Source organism: Glycine max, chromosome 6 (genome assembly GCF_000004515.6).
Source record: "Glycine max cultivar Williams 82 chromosome 6, Glycine_max_v4.0, whole genome shotgun sequence".
NCBI classification, from domain to species: domain Eukaryota; kingdom Viridiplantae; phylum Streptophyta; class Magnoliopsida; order Fabales; family Fabaceae; genus Glycine; species Glycine max.
In genome coordinates this window covers 13,183,367-13,200,096 of record NC_038242.2, presented here as the reverse complement: position 1 = coordinate 13,200,096, position 16,730 = coordinate 13,183,367, and the positions used below count along the sequence as shown (strand labels likewise).

The 16,730-nt window shown below is 26.5% G+C and overlaps 2 protein-coding genes across 3 annotated transcripts; both read right to left on the bottom strand.

Moving 5' to 3' along the window:
- Nucleotides 1–5,565: 5,565 nt before the first annotated feature.
- LOC100788332 (defensin Ec-AMP-D2) lies at nucleotides 5,566–6,310 on the bottom strand. Its single transcript, XM_003526852.5, has 2 exons — nucleotides 6,118–6,310; nucleotides 5,566–5,989 (listed from the first exon to the last, which is right to left on the bottom strand). The coding sequence occupies exons 1-2, from the start codon at nucleotides 6,170–6,172 to the stop codon at nucleotides 5,823–5,825; spliced, it is 222 nt and encodes a 73-aa protein (XP_003526900.1). The 5' UTR covers nucleotides 6,173–6,310; the 3' UTR covers nucleotides 5,566–5,822.
- A 4,834-nt stretch (nucleotides 6,311–11,144) lies between these two features.
- LOC547938 (defensin-like protein) lies at nucleotides 11,145–12,351 on the bottom strand. 2 transcript variants are annotated; one of them, NM_001349730.1, is made up of 2 exons: nucleotides 12,248–12,351; nucleotides 11,145–11,556 (listed from the first exon to the last, which is right to left on the bottom strand). In NM_001349730.1, exons 1-2 carry the CDS (start codon nucleotides 12,306–12,308, stop codon nucleotides 11,387–11,389), a joined length of 231 nt encoding a protein of 76 aa, NP_001336659.1. In that variant the 5' UTR covers nucleotides 12,309–12,351; the 3' UTR covers nucleotides 11,145–11,386. The 2 variants fall into 2 exon arrangements, with proteins under 2 accessions (NP_001336659.1, NP_001336660.1); NM_001349731.1 differs by having other exon boundaries at nucleotides 11,145–11,553.
- Nucleotides 12,352–16,730: the final 4,379 nt, after the last annotated feature.

The following is a 16,730-nucleotide window of genomic DNA, read 5'->3' as shown; positions in this document are numbered from 1 at the left end:
ATGTAAAAAAAAATCTTACAATAGACTGATATTTAAATTAAGAAAACATAATTAATTTTTTTTATTCAAAATGCAATTTTAAAAACATAATATAGTTGAAGAGATTATTTTTCATGCATTCTCAATGTAAAAATTTTTATACTGTTAACCAATCAGTGGTTAACTTTTATATCTTATTGAACATGCATATCAAATTATTTTCACTTTATTTGAACATTTGTTTGTTTGTTATATATATATAGATAAATAGATAATAGATAATAAGTATTTTTCACATGAAATAATTTTACTCGGTAGGAAATAATGCTTTTCTTTTAAATATTTAATGTAATTGTATATTTAAAAATTGAATTTGAGATCACCTATTAAATTAAAATAAACTTAGGTTAATTGATTCACATATTCGATATTAATTAGCTTTTGATTTGCATAAAATTTATAAGCGTAATTTATTTTATAAAAACTTTCAGTTGAATGGTTGTATTGATAAGTTTCATATTTTTTTAAAAGTTAATGGTATATAAATATGCATTAAATTTACATCACAATAGCTTTATACGTATTATAATATGGACATTTCGGAGCTTAATCATCAAACTTTTACATAACCAATTACTTGCAAAGATGACAACATTGGCTTGTAGAAAGTATTCACGATGATGCTATCAAATTTTTAAGTTAACTTGTTAATTTTTATAAATTTATTATTTTATTTATCTTCTGTGAATTAACTTATTTATACATTATTTTTTTAGTAGATTATAAGTAAATTTGATAAATTTTAAATAAATTCGATATACTCTCAAGTTTATTACCAAGTCAATGAATCAATAAATCAATAAAATTAGACCAAAATATAAATAATTTTAGATTGTTTTCTGTCTGTTTAGTGTTTATATCTTTATTTAGTGTGTTGTTCCTAAATAATTTTTTTTTACATTTAATAACATCTAGCTTTTGTTCTCTAATAACATTAAATCCTGATGAGAATAAATGATCTACTGCTATTATAACATATGCAAGTTATTATCTAGTAATAATGCATTATTAGACTTGATTTTTCAAATATTGTGTAATTTATGATTTATTATTTTGTTTTATAATATTATTAAAATATTTAATTAATATGTTATTTATAGATATTTTATTATTATTTTTATATTAAATAGACTTTTATGAATCTACGAGACAAATATATAATACTTTCAAATTTAATAACCTTATTCACAATTAGATTAAATAGATTATTCCGAACTTAAGAAACACTTACTAAAACCAATTAGAAACGAAGAGCAAGAGTTATACAACAGAAATTAAGGCATCAGGGATTGCAATTAATCTAAGCCTTTTTTTTTTGGCATACAATGCTTAGTTATTTTTAAATTTAATACTAGTATATTTTATTAAAGCTTTAAAATAATTGCCGTTGATCGGAAAGGGAAAAAAAAAAAAGTAATGTTGAATTTGTAACAACTTTAAACAGAAGAACTCAATGCAAATAGAATTTGTAAGGCCGTAGGTTTTTTGTTTATGAGTGGATGGTTTGAATCACCTGTTTTGCTAAATTGATATTTTTGTGTTTGACTCTCGTTAATTAATCTGTTAAAGCAGCAATAATCGGCAAGTAAAGTTGAACTTGACCTCAGCCATAAAGATCGCATCATCTTCGTATAAAAATATGCACAATGCAAGGACCAAGTGATAATAAACGAAGCTGCAGTTAAAGAAATTAATAAAATATTAAAATCATACCTAACAACAAAATAAAGGCTATCAAGACCTACCATAGCAAAAGCATTTTGCCCCCACAAGAGCCACTGATTGAGAAGTTTAAAATGATGCAATGCACACCAAACTTTTTGTTCAGTACAAAACCAAAACCCACTCTTATCTTCCCTTATTTGTTTCTCCCAAGTTTTTATAGTTTATGTCCTTCCACCTTTCCACTGTTTTCTAACTACTCGTTTTATTATTATTATTTGAGAAAAATATTATACATGAATATTATAAAAAAAATTATATCGTAATCCAATTACAATTTAACATATATAATAAATTTTGTAATTTTTATGATAATTACTTAAAAATTGATATTAACAAGAATTTATAATTGAACAACAATCTAAACAATCTAAAAGTGCTTTACATGATTAATATATAATCATTAAATTTTTATTATTTTATTTATTTTTTGCTTTTTTATAAAAAGGATTCTAGAAGAATGTCTCAATTCTCAACTGACTCCACTTACTCTTGTCAATTCAGGTTTGATACGAGTTACTAACGTCCCCTACCATCCATGGTTGAGATTGCTAGTGCTCATCAATAGTATCCTTTTCTTTCACCCACTAGCATACAAATTACCGAAGAAATTAAATTTAAACAGTAAAACATTGAACTTGCCTTACAGTTAATAATTTGGCTAAGTTCCTATCCAAACAACTCGCTAATCTACTCTTTTTATCATCTTCAAAAAAAAATTCTTTTACAAATCATAGGGGTATTAATTCTTTACAGCTTGAGTCGGATAAAGTTAATGCAGATGAAAAAGTTTTATTTTCGAGTATTTAATATAATTGTATAATTAGGGCTCAAATTCAAAAGTATTGATTAAATTAGAAACACTATGTTTTGTTGATGCACCTTAGTGTATTCAATTTTTTTTTTACTTTAAAATATGGTTTGCTTCATTAGAATTAGAAATGATTTAAAATTTACCTTATTCATATTAATTGACCAGAATTTTATTAATGTTAATTAAGAATATATATATATATGTATATGTGTGTGTAAGTATAGACTATAGAACATTAGATATATTGCAAGAAATAAAATTGATTTTCCTTTGAGTGGTCCCATTACCAATATCTTCATGTGTGGAGTGTGTTCTGAGTTAAAGTCCCGTGAAAACAAAATCGTTTACAAGATGATATATATGGGGTGTGGTAGCATAAGGCCACAACAACGCTTGTTCTATTTATCTAGTTTATAATATTGCTAATGATCGGTATCTTCACAAATATTAGTCATTTTCAAAGTTCAACCAACCTCCTTTCCCATCCAACACAGTTATGCCATTTTGAGCCGGCCATGTCAATTTTAAATTTTTTTATGGACATGGTTGGTAAGGCTCACCCTCCTACCTTAGTTTTATTTTTGCTTCTAGAAGCACTAGAAGAAAATTACTCTTTAAAATAAGGAGAAGAATCTGCCAGGGTTGGTGACCCACCTCCTTCCCCACATGGTTCTCCCACCTCATCTATTGGAATGAGCTGGCCCATTCATTTGTTTCAACCTCTCATGCCACACTCTAGTATAGTCATGCTTTTAAAGTTTTTTTTTTAATATAATATTGTTACGAAATAATTAATAACTAATATTCATCCAAAATCATAAATTATATTGTATAAGTATTTTTCTTCATGTCAAAACTTATTATTGGAATCTTGAACTATTTATTTAAGGAATATAAATTATTATCACTAATGTGACTTTTGTTTGTCCGCTTTGCTTTTCAAATTCTTTCCCTTCATTATAATCTTATTTTATGGAATTGGTATTATTCTTATCTTGGAGTATTTTGACTGTGACCAAGAGTCTATTAATTTGTCACCACTGAGAGATTTTCTTTTGTGGCCCCACGTGATGAAGATTAGATTAGGAACACCCGAAAAAGTGAAGGACCAATATAATTTGCAATTGCTCAACGGCATGTTGCGCATATATTCCATAATTCTAAAATGATTAAAAGGGCATCATGATTTGTTGACGCTTTCTTCCACGTTGACAAATTAACCAATTCATATGTATTAATTCGACCTTTATTGTCTCTGAATCAAGTGCCTAATTCTATCATGCCAATTCATTTTCAAGGGATATAATTCCCACACAACTATAGTAGTATTTTTTTTTATTCATATATCTTTGTAAAATCTTTTTAACCAGCGAACTAGATATGCAGCGGATTCCATCTCGTCTGAATTGAAGAGTTTAGTTAACAATTAACATGCACTTTACTATATGCATGGTGTGTGCGCCGTATATAATTAGGTATGCGTGAACCAGTAGGAATTTTAAGAATAAAATAAAAATTCACATTCTTTTTTAAAGTCTTTACTGAGAGAAATGTTTTTTTAGAATATAAAAAATCCTTTTTATCGTTAATGAAAATTATTTAATTTTATAATCATTACTTTGTGAACTTGCATCTCTCACATAATTTGATGGTGAAATTTGATTTGTAGTTGGAAAAAAATTACTCAGAGAAATAATTTAATTTTTTAAATCATTATGTTTGTGAATTTGTACTTGTCACATAATTTGACGGGTGAAAATTGATATGTTGTAGGAAAAAAAATTGACCCAAGGAAAAGGTAAGACTTTTTCCAAAAATGTTAATCTTCAACTTCATCCCTTTCTAGTAAACGATGACCAGGGTTTGTCGTGGCGGTGATGTATATTGGGCATGCAATGTTTTTTATTCGTCTCATATCAAGGCCTAACACACCTATTTAATGTTTGAGCAACATGGTAAACAAATAGTCTATCACTATACATGGCCCCAGAGTCAAAGGTTCAAACCCTTAGCGGCAAGCAATACACTATTTAGATGAGGACAAGAAGACTAACTAAAACTTTTGTTGTCCGTGATTTATCTTACCTAACAAAGTTGGGTCATGTGTTTAACTGTATTTAAAAAACATTATTTTGCTGTTCTCCTATCCGCTATAAGTTTTGTTTTTGGTCAACTTCCAGAAGTTGACGTGGCTAACTTTGATAAAGTGTCAAATGCTCTAGGGGTTCCAACTTAGCATTAATAAATACACGGGGCCACAAATCATGAAACCCAACAAACTCTAACTTGGGCTTCCCAGAATTGAAAACCGCAAGCCCATTAAACAGTGGACATATCCCAATCCCATAATTCTTCATTTCTTTGTATAAGTGCACACTTTCCTACAAAACTAGAGGAAATGAACTTTCTGCTATTTTATTTTCCTGGCAGAGACCAAGTGTGTTTTCTAATAATCCAGTGAGTCAGAGACGAATTCTATCCATGATGCATAACAACTACTATTTTTTACGCATCATAAAAATCAAACATAATTTTTCTTGCTAAATAAATTATTGTTTAATATGCGAATATAACAAAACTTTATACTATTATATCAACTCTATAAATTAAATAAACTTTATGAGATAAAAGATTCAAGTGATGCACATTGTCATGAAATCAAAGAAATCTTAAAATAATATATCAGTTGTTTTATTTAAGATTTTAAACTTCGTCCCTTATTATCATTTTAGTCATTTTAAATATATGTCAATATCATTACTTAAATCCTACATTGCATTGCATGTAATGGTTGGAATAAAGTAATGGATAGATTAATTTCAGTTCTATTTTTTTTTTTAACTTGGTTTAAAATCTAATCATTAGTACCTCATATTTTCAAGGACCAAATACATTATTTATCTTGAAAATTATTGCATGTACGAGAGAATCTTTGTAGTACTAGAATTCTAGAAGTAACAGCAATGTTAATAAAAGAAACGATGAAGAAATGAAAAAGGTGTGGTTTCACTGTTATTTTTTATGGCAAGTACACCACAAAAGAGAAACATACAACACTAGAAATTAAAATTGCAACATTGGCCAACCAAATTGAAACAGAAGCGAGGTAGATCAAAGCATAAGATATAAAGCCAACCCAAATGAACCTAGAAATTAAAAACACGACTCACTAAGGAGTATTTATTTCTTAATCCCAGAAACAGAAAGGTGAAAGAGCAACCAACAAGGATAAAATTTCATGGACCAACTAACAGTGCCTGGTGCAGAAACAGCGTCTACGAAATCCACGACACTTGCCACCCGTGAAGCCTTCAAGATGGCAAACCGAAGCGCAGTTGTGCTTACTGAGGCACATCCCTTTAAACCGATGGCTCTTTGACTCACAGTGCCTTCCCTCTGTTTGTACCACCATCTCTGCATTAACACAATAAACACAGTTTAATTAAATACATTTCGTTACTTACTTACACTCACGTACTATATTAATATTCCTCTATGTATAATTTTTTAGTCGTAATAATTGCATGCATAGAGGCGCTTACGAGAAGAAAGGAGAATGAGCAACATGAAGAAAAACCCAAATCGTGCCTTGTCCATGGCTAATTAATTACGTACCACCCACACCTAGATATATCAATATACAACCCTGAATATAAACAAATGGGTTGGGTACTCTTATCTATTTATAGCTAGCTAAAAAGAGAGTAAACCGCAAGTACAAGACATTTCTAAGACTTGACGTAAACGTAAGTTTGCTAACATTGGTAATAAATAAACTACACGATAGTTTGGTCACGCCTTAGTGATGTATGTTTAGAGGGAAGTATTCTACTGATCACAAAATCTCACATCAAGTTAAAGTTAAAAGTGATTTATAAATGTTTTTTTTTTTCAATCCAACAAGATGTCTTTTATTAAGATAAAATTGTAACGATTTATCGAGCAGATAAACTAATAATATCTCATATATATTCAATGGGATTTGAGTTCGGAAAAAAAGATACTATCTATACACTGTTCTACTTAAAATTATACTTGTTTACTTTAAAAAAGTGAAATTATAGTTATTAATTAAAAAAGTGTTAAAAGAACTTTTACATAATAATTTATAGAAATGTATAGTTATTAAAGTTTAAAAACATTCCTTTAATTTTCAATCAAGTATATTTGTGTACTTTTGCTCTGTCACAGGAGCCAAATCTTTGTTAAGGAATCTGTTCACGTGAAAGGAGCGACCGACATGGCTGCCCATATGTGTGGCAGAAAATGGTCGGCCATTTGAATACTGGGAAATCACATTATGAAGGACATGCAATTCATCGAAAAGGGCATATATGTATTGTGCTAACCGCTAGAGAAAAAAAAATAGTGTTGATTCTCGACAAAAGATTCAGAACACAAGAATGGCATAGCTGGAAAGAGTTTGTGGGAAGGTGATGAAGATCAGAATTAAGCTTATAATTTGTATCAAAAGTGGGCTTGTAGTACACAGGGTTTGGAGCTAATCAACGGCACTTTCGCAAGCACGATGCTCACTGCTCAGGGAAGCCGAAAGGGTCTAGTTTCGGGAGTAATATATATACTTTCGAAGGAAAAATTGGAAAATTATCAAAGTAGTACTGATCTAGAAGAGTTGTCGATCCAATTAAATTTAGAATTTGCTCTATTTTTTTGTCTTCAAAAGTATAAGTATAAGTCATATTTGTAGTGATCATGCTGATAAAAAAAATATTTGGATTGATTATATTTTTGTTTTTTTAAACATTCCCTTAAAGTAGTTCCACTTCCTTCTTCTTTTTTCCCATATTTTTGTTATAATATTGAACCTTAATCCCACTCGAGATAAATTCAACCATCTCTCTAATAAAGTTATTAGAGTTGCTTTGTACACACTCATACTTTTTATTTTTTAAGTAGTTTCTAGGTTTCATTAGAAAATATATAAGCATTATTAGTGTTGATATAGTGGTGTACTGAATTCACATGAGTAAGACTGATTTCAGTAGATTAAGGGATCATCATAATCTCTGATTTAGGATAAAATAAAAATAACTTTGTGATAAATGTAATTCAAGTATTAAAAGTTTATGATAACATAAATGTGAAAAAAAAGGGAGGGTATATATTAGGAGGAAAAAATTAAACTTCTATTGCGTCAAATGAAAATAAAAAAGACATCATGTTTTAAGTTTAGTCATTACAATAAAAAAAAATTGCACTTGTATTTTGATAGATGAAATGTGTTATATACACAATAATGAAACAAATTTGTATTATTTTGTTTTTGTATATATATATATATATATATATATCAGAGAGAGACAATATCTATTTTTTAAATATTGCACGTGCAGTTCTATTTTTTAAAGAGTTATGTTTTTCATAGAACAATATCTATCTTTATCTCTCTATTGTATGAGTTGTTGTATGAATAATATTTTTCTTTTTTAAAGTAATCAACTTTCTACAATAGTTTTAGGAATTGATCTAAAAATTACCATGACTTTTTTTTGAAGACGAAATTACTGACTTTCTATATTGCCTAATTCTATACCTACTTGTAGAACTAATTTTAAATGCCAAACACAAACTGATCATAAAACTTTTTTATTTATTTATTATTTTTTTAATCTTTAAACTTAACTTTTTAAGGCTTCTGTTTTTAGTCTTTAAATCTTTCTAAAAAAATTAGTGGCAATAATTAAAAGCAAAAAAAAAAAGTTAAGGAACTTTCACCTATCAATAAAAAGTTTATGAATTAAAAATAAAATTTTAAAAATTTATGAACTAAAAAATAGTAAACTTTTCTTTTTAACAAATGATAATGTCTAGTTATTAACAATGTATATATATTACTTTGTATAATAATGTCTAGTTGAAGGTGTTGACATTCTCCTAGAGCTTATATCTTTGCTAGATAGTCTCCGGGCCCATTCAAATATCTATTTCTTAGTAACTCGAGAGAGTCTAGGTCGATTAGATGAGTAAAATGTGAGTTGATATAATTTTTTTTACTTCTCTTTGACTTTTACATATTAAAAAAATATATTTTAAATTTATGTTCTTTCAAAACCAATAGGAAGTTCTTGTGTGGTTTTTTTCAGCACGAGGAGGTAGATGTAGATCATTTATTCTTTCCTTATTCTGGATCTTATTTAGGTTTGGTATTCTGATTATTATCGGCTTGATTAATTTATCCATCGCCTACTTGCGTAATTGCTTATAAACTAGGAGTAGTTCAACTCATTACTTTCAACATAGTTGTCTTTGTTAGAATATTGTTACAATTTAAGTTATAAATAATTTTAAGTTGGTTATTTTATTGTGCTTTATATATATCTTGAATAAAATCATAATTATTCTATTATAGGATAAGCATTAGACATGACAAGAAAATTCATACCCATGGATACCCACTCGAATTCCTCTCGATTTTGGCTGGTAATACCCGAGTTGATCGGGTATGGGTTCAGGTTTTTCCGATAACCAAAAGTCGGATACGGATACGGGTATGAGATTACTAGATCTGTCCTGACCCCGAACCTGAACCCGTCCCGCCACTTAAAATCTTTAAAATTTTTGCATAATTTAATCAAAAAACATAAAATTTTTATTACTAGTTAATTTTATTTTAGAATTTTTACATAATTTAATATTATTTTCTTAACGATTTTTGTAGACACATGCGCTATAATAAATTTATTGATATATAAGTAGTTAAAAATAAATGTTTAACAATCAATTTATTTTTTCTAAAATCAAATTTTTAATATTTTTTTATAAAAAAATATTTTTCTAATTTGAATCGGGTATGGGACGGGGTTGGGGATACTCGATACCCAACGAGTACGGGGATGGGATAATAAACTTAAATTTGTTTGGTATCAGGTATGAGTAAGGAAATATGTTAGGGAGTCGGGGTAAGGGATTGGGGAGACCATACCCATATCCGCCCCATCCCATTGCCATGTCTAGTCAACATCTTAACAATCAAATTGATCCTTTTTTTCTTCTTTTTTTTTGTTTTCTTTCCTCATGGTCACCTATTATTGCTTCTAATACCCATTAAATTTAGCCTTTACTAATTACCAAATGATTTATCTCCTTAAAGTCGAAACTTCTTCGTAATTATATAATGAGAATCACATCATCTTTCATATGAAATCATTCATGATTAAATATTCTTGTTTTTGCCTTTTTAGGTAATTAAATCATTTTATCTGTCTTTTAAGTGGTTCAAATCATTTTTCTTCTTCTATCTTTTAGGTGGTTAAGCCATTTTTTGCCTTTGCCTTTGCCTTTCAGGTGGTTTAATCCTTTTTTTTTTCCTTCTGCCTCTTAGGTGGTTAAACCTTTTTTTTGTCTTTGCCTTTCAAGTGATTTAAGCCATTTTTTTTTGCTTCTGCTCTTTAGGTGGTTAAGCATTTTTGCTTTTGCCTTATGGTGGTTAAGTGTGCTTGCTTTTATCTTATGGTGGTTAAAAGTGTTTGCTTCTTTTAAGAGGTTAAGCCTTGAGTTAAGACTTTGTGCTTAATAGTTAAGTTTGCATTTGTTGATTCTTCTCATCAAAGATCTCATATTTTTACGTCACAAATTTGTTATGAATAAAATTGATGTTGTCTTTGTCACCACCATCTTGCGGAGGTGTGTTAGACCATTAATATGATATAATAATTAATTAATTACTAAGTTGTTAAAATTTAAATTCAAGTTATAAATAATTTTTTGTTTGTTATTCATTTGTACTTTATATATATCTTATACACCTACAATTAGATGTAAATAAGATCCTAATTATTCCATCCTTGTCTTCTCAAGAATTAGGACAGGAAATCCTCATCATATTATTATAACTACTATCATTTAAGCATATTCATTTTATTGGATAATTGTTTATATTTTTACAATTAAAATTTAAAATAAATTATATTTTAATATACAATGTATATTTTAAATTTATAATAAATAATTTAAAGTACAATATAAAATTATTTTTAAATTAGTAACAAATTCTTTTAAAAACAACTATTAAAAGAGAATTGATTGAAATAATCAACAATAAAGAAGATAATGTATAAAAAAATAAAGAAAAAATGATATTCTGAAATGATTGAGATAGAACTTTTTTTATAAGGAAAATGTTGTGTGAAATGTATATTTAAAATATAAATAAACAATATTAAAAATTCCAATTGAAAAAATAAGAAAAAGGAGATTTTCACTCTGTAATTTGTGTATACTTTTTTAACAGTAGAAAAGTAGATATGTTTGAGTTCGACGATGTATTTTAGGTATCTTAATTCAATCTCTTTTTTTTCTGGAGATCTTAATAATTAAATTTTAAAAAATACCGTCCTAGTCTTTTTCTGTGATATATATGTGTGGGAATTTCAGCTTCTTCTTTTTTTTTATGAGTGTTGCTGAGTCAAAAAATTTAAATTGTTTTGCCTTACCAGATACTATATTTGTATATGGAAAAGTAACTTAGAATATCTTGAATGATTTTTTTATTATAAATAAAAACTGCAAATGACAGATAATGGAATGTTGTGACTTGTTAATTAGTTAGAAGACTAAAATAATATACTAGTTAATTAAACAGCATTCATTAATCATTACGAAACATAAACCCTGAACAAGACGTAGAGGTAGAGAGATAAGCAAAGGCAGAAGCCAAAGGGAAGCAATCCAATGACCAAGTATGAGTTGGTTGTGGTAGCTAGCTCCCAAATGGATAAAGAGTAGATGCAATTTATTTGGCCTAGCTATGATTTATTAATTTGCATGGCAAGAGTAGTGTTTGATGAGATCTCAACAAATCCTGGTGCAAAAGCAGCGGCGGCGGAAGCCTTTGCACCTGCCACCGGAGAAACCTTCGTTCCTGCAGACCAAAGCACAGTTGTGGTCTCTATTACACAAACCATGGAACCCGTGGCTTTGTGACTCACACACTCTTCCCTCCGTCTGCACCACCACCTCTGCTATCACAAAACACAATCATTAATTAATGCATCATCCAACATATATAATATATTAATTCATCAAACACCTATTACACCAACACGAATTTTTCGATACTATTAATGTCTAATTAGACTAAAATATAGGATATCGGAACATCACATTCAAATAAAGAGAGATTCTAATTAATTACATTTTGTTCTGATATGGTGAATGTCTAAAATATAGGATATCGAACATCACATGCAAATAAATAGAAAGATTTTAATTAAATAAAGTATGAGTAATATATTAAAAATATCTATTTTTTTAAAATCAACCTTCTATATATATTTTCTTTAAGTATATTAGTTATGCAAAGATAATAAACTTAAGTGTTGAAGGTAAAAAAAGTAATTTTTGAGTGAAACGCTTAATAAAAAGTATCAAATAAGTGTTGGTATTAAAAATGTGTTCACCATGATGCTTTAATTTGAACAAAAGAGGTGTTTTGTACTTAATAGTCAAACACATTTACAACTCAATAAATAGTTATCAGGTAGATTTGATGGTTGAAGGAAGAAAATAAAACTTAAAAACTTTGGATTCCAATTCCTCCTCCTAAAAAACTAACAAAGTAACCACTAAAATAATACAAAAAAGAAACATATATACAACACAGGATATTATAGACATTAAGAGTTTAAGATGCAAATTAGGGAATGAGCTTACGGGAAGCAAAGACAAGGAGGAGGAGCAAGAAGAAGAAGCCACATGATTTCCTCATCTCCATGTTCACAAAGAAGCAAAAGCTGGTCTCTATTGTATGAGTGAGTGAAGCAAGGTGGATCTTGGGGTGTTGTTATATAGTACTGGATTCAAGGGGCTTAATTGGAAGAGACAAAGGGCAACGGTGCAAAGACGAATTAGTGGAAAATGTGTTCACGTGAGATTTCAGTGACCTTTTAATGCATGCAGTTTTGTCACTTTGCGTTCAGTGAATAGTGAGTATTTACTCAAGGTGGGGGGATCCAACGACAGTTTCACGTGCAAACCTGAAATAGCTTTCAATATTTACGATTGTCAAAAAGTGGGGGATTCAGGAAGAAATTACTGTTTTCCTTATTATATATAAAATTTAATTATCTAATTTATCAATATAACAATAAATTTATTTTAAATTTATATATATTTTTTTAAAATATGATTGTTATAAATATTTTTCTCACTTTTTAAATACATGTTCATTTAATTTTTATTTTATTTAATTGAAGATATTTTTAATCTAAAAATAATTAAAACATAAAAAAAATATGGATTGAGTTTATATTCTCTTTCTTTCTATTTATAAGATTTAAGTTTAAAATAATTTTTGTTTTTTTATAAGATTTAATGTATAATATCTTTTGTATTAAATTATTTTTATATTATAAATATTTTTCAGTAAAAAAAGAAAGAAAATGCATTGATAAATTATTAAAAGACTGATAATTATCAATGACAATGATAGTTTTAAAAAAATAAAAATATAAGATAAATTTATTGAAGTATATTAATCACTTTCTTTAATCTTGATAAATTTTATAATTGAATCTTATTCATTCCATTCTTAATTATAAGATTATTTCAACTCATTCAGGTATCTTAAGAAAAGTGATTATCTTAATTGAGTCTTACTCTCTTTGTCCTTTAAGAAAAATAATTATAGTATTTAATTTGTCAATTATTTATAATATTATTCCAAAATTATTCTTTAATTTTATCTTTATTCACTTGTTTCTCATTAATATTTAGAGAAAGAATAATTAAGTAAGGATATATAAGAAAAAAAAATTAAAGTATTTAGAAATTAGGAAACTGTTTGGGACAAACAAGTTTTTTGAAAATAATCTTATAGTTAGGGATATGGAGAGTACAAACTATAAAGCCACAAACAAATTTAAAAAGTTAGATCTTATAGATAGAAATTGAGTTATAATTTATATGAAAGAAATTAATTTTGTAAAATTAATTTACTTAAAATCATGTTCTTGAAGTAAAGTGATTTTGAACTCTATGAGGAAAAACAACACAATTATGTGTGTTTGAATGAATGTTGGTAAAAAAAAATTTGAATGAAATTAATTTACAAATTAATTTTAAAGTGATATGGTTTATATTTAGATGATTTATTATAAAATTAAGTTAGAAGTAAAATTTAATACAAAATTTTGGATTCAACGCAAAAGCTACTCAAAGTTACTTCAACGAATAATCAATTCTAAACCAAAAATCAATTTTAATTTTTTTGAAATAAAACTAAACATATATAAAAATGTATCTAAAAATTATTTTAAACTCATAATCAGTTTCATACATATTTTTTAAATAAAGTCTTAAAAATAAGTATTTATCTACCTACATCATCATAATCAACTCTAATATTATAATCCAATATTTTTTTATTGTATTATAATTCTTTTCATGCAACATATAAACTCATCATTATTTAATACACATTATTTTTTAAAAAAAAAACTCAAATTATTAATTTTTTTCGATTATTTTACATGAAAGTCTTCATGGTTTTAGACTTTTTAAATTAATTACTATTAAAGTTCAGTTAAAAAGCATACTCTCAAATTGATTCTTTCAATTTTCTTCTTAAATCTAAAATTACTTGTATTTTTCTTATAATTCTAAATTTATATTTATATTTTAAAAAATTATTTAAATTTAAAAAGTATATAATGTATCAAATATTTGCTATTATATATTATTTGAGTCTCGAAGGACCTTATTATTAGTCATGTCTACGGGCATTTCAAGTTTTTAATCCTTTTTTCATTCAAGTTATATGATTATGATTTTTCACGTACGAGTTAGTGTTAAAAAAATTTGAATTCTTTAAATAAAATTTTATAGTAATAATATTTGCACATGAAAAATTTACCTAATATGGTATCACCTTTATTAATAATTTAAAATTATCACATGCATTCAAAAACATATTATATACAAATATTTTTGCTCATACTTTTGCTTCTTCCAATATATAAAATATAAAAATGACATAAAGATATTTATTTGCAAAATTTAAATGGCCTGTGTGAAAAGTGAAGAAAATCATCAAAATATAAGTTAAAAGTTAACAATAATAAAAAAAATATAAAGAATTCGAACATGTGACTTTCACGTTATTAGCACGATGCTTTAACCAATTAAGTTAATAAATTAATTATATTATAAAATAAATAATGTTACTATATATAGCACTAAAAATTTTAATATATATTTAACGTGTATGTAAGTTTAAATAATAAATTTGGTGACAATTAATTGTAATATAACTCATACGATTAGCTAATTCGTATGTTTTTTTAATTTATTAATAAATTAATTTTTTTAATAGTAAATGTTTTTTATTTATAAAAAAACCATACGGATTAGCTAATATGTATGAGTTATATTAGAATTAATTGTCACCAAATTTATTATTTAAATTTACATGTGCATTAAATATACATTAGAAATTTTAATATTATATATAATAATATTTTTTATTTTATAACATAATTGGTCTATTAACTCAATTAGTTAAAGCATTGTGCTAATAATATACGGATTGCATAATTAGTATGGAGGTATATGAGTCATACGGATTATATAATTTATATGACTCATAATCCATATGAGAGTATTTTTGGAATTTTATTTTAATATTGGGTGCACAATCAGTGTACCTAACAACACCCAAGATTTCGGCTTCAGTTTGGGTTTGTTAAAACTTTGGAGCCCGTAAATATTTGGGCTTTGCTTTTTGCACTCCTGACATTAATATGTTTTTCTTATGTGTTTTTTTCTTTCTTCAAAATAGTCATTTTTTCTAAAATTATTGTTTAGGACAGATGCATTCAATCCATAGTTGGATCAAAATGTAGAATATGCATTATAGTAGGATCCACAGGTCGTGGCCCATTATCGGGTGACATGTTAGCCATAGATCTTTTGAGTATCAGCTATTAATCATTTAGTCAGTGACAAGGTCTTAAAACAAAATTTTTAATATATTAAAAATTCAATGTAATAAAAAAATTTACTTGATACCTAAAATAAAAATGGATCATTTATCGGAAACCTAGAATATATTTAAGCCATAAAAGTATAAAGATTTAAATACTTGTTAGTCCTTGCAATTTAGTATTTTTTGCTTTTTGTCTTTGTATTTTTTTTAATTTTAGGATATTTTTGAAAAAAATATTTAAAAAGCTAATTGGTAGCTGAAAGCTTATAAAACAATTTATTAAATCATGCCTATTCAATAAAATTAGAGCTGAAAAATATAAAATAACATATTTAAAAAAAAAAAATTGAATAACTATTTTAATAAAAAAACGAATAAAATATAAAAAATTAGAAGCTAACAATTTAAAAAAATACTTGAAGTAACATTTTTTAAAATGTTAGAAACTATTAAAAGATTATAGAAATTACTTAAGAAAACTTATTAATAGCATAATCAAACAAGTTTTTCAACTAATAAAAAAATTAAAAAATTAAATGAAATAACCTTTCAAATATATTGTTAATCCTTACAAATTACGTTTGTTTTAATTTCCATTCTTTAATTTATTTAAATAATACTTTTTACCATTTAAACCGCTATCTTTTTATTATAAAAGTGTATCTTTTTACAATTTATTATAAAAAATCATACTTAAAATTCATATTCTGCATAATCAATACTTCATCCACTGCTACGTTAGCTCTTATGTTATTACTCTCTCTTCCTTCGTAAAACATAATTATGTAATTCATGATGATAAAAAGAAAGTGATTAATTTACTGTATTAAATTTATCTTAAATTTACAACTTTTTCTAAAATTATTATTGTTATTAATACTTTTTTTTCTTCTAATAATTTTTCTATACATTTTTTTTCTTTTAATAAGACATATTTTTAGTCTAAAAATATTATTAGATCTTTTAAAAAAGAAAAAAATATTATTTTAAATTTAAATCTTATATATAACAACGAAAAAAATATTTGTTTTATGCGTATGAATAAAAACACCTATGAGAGAACTTATAATAACGTAAGTATCTATTCAAACTACTGAACTAAATTTCTTGATACACTTTTTATGCTTTCTGACGACTGAGACCATAACTCATCCGATTTTGTAATTTTGTAATCAAACCAGCTCATGAGTCCGATTATTATTATTATTCTTA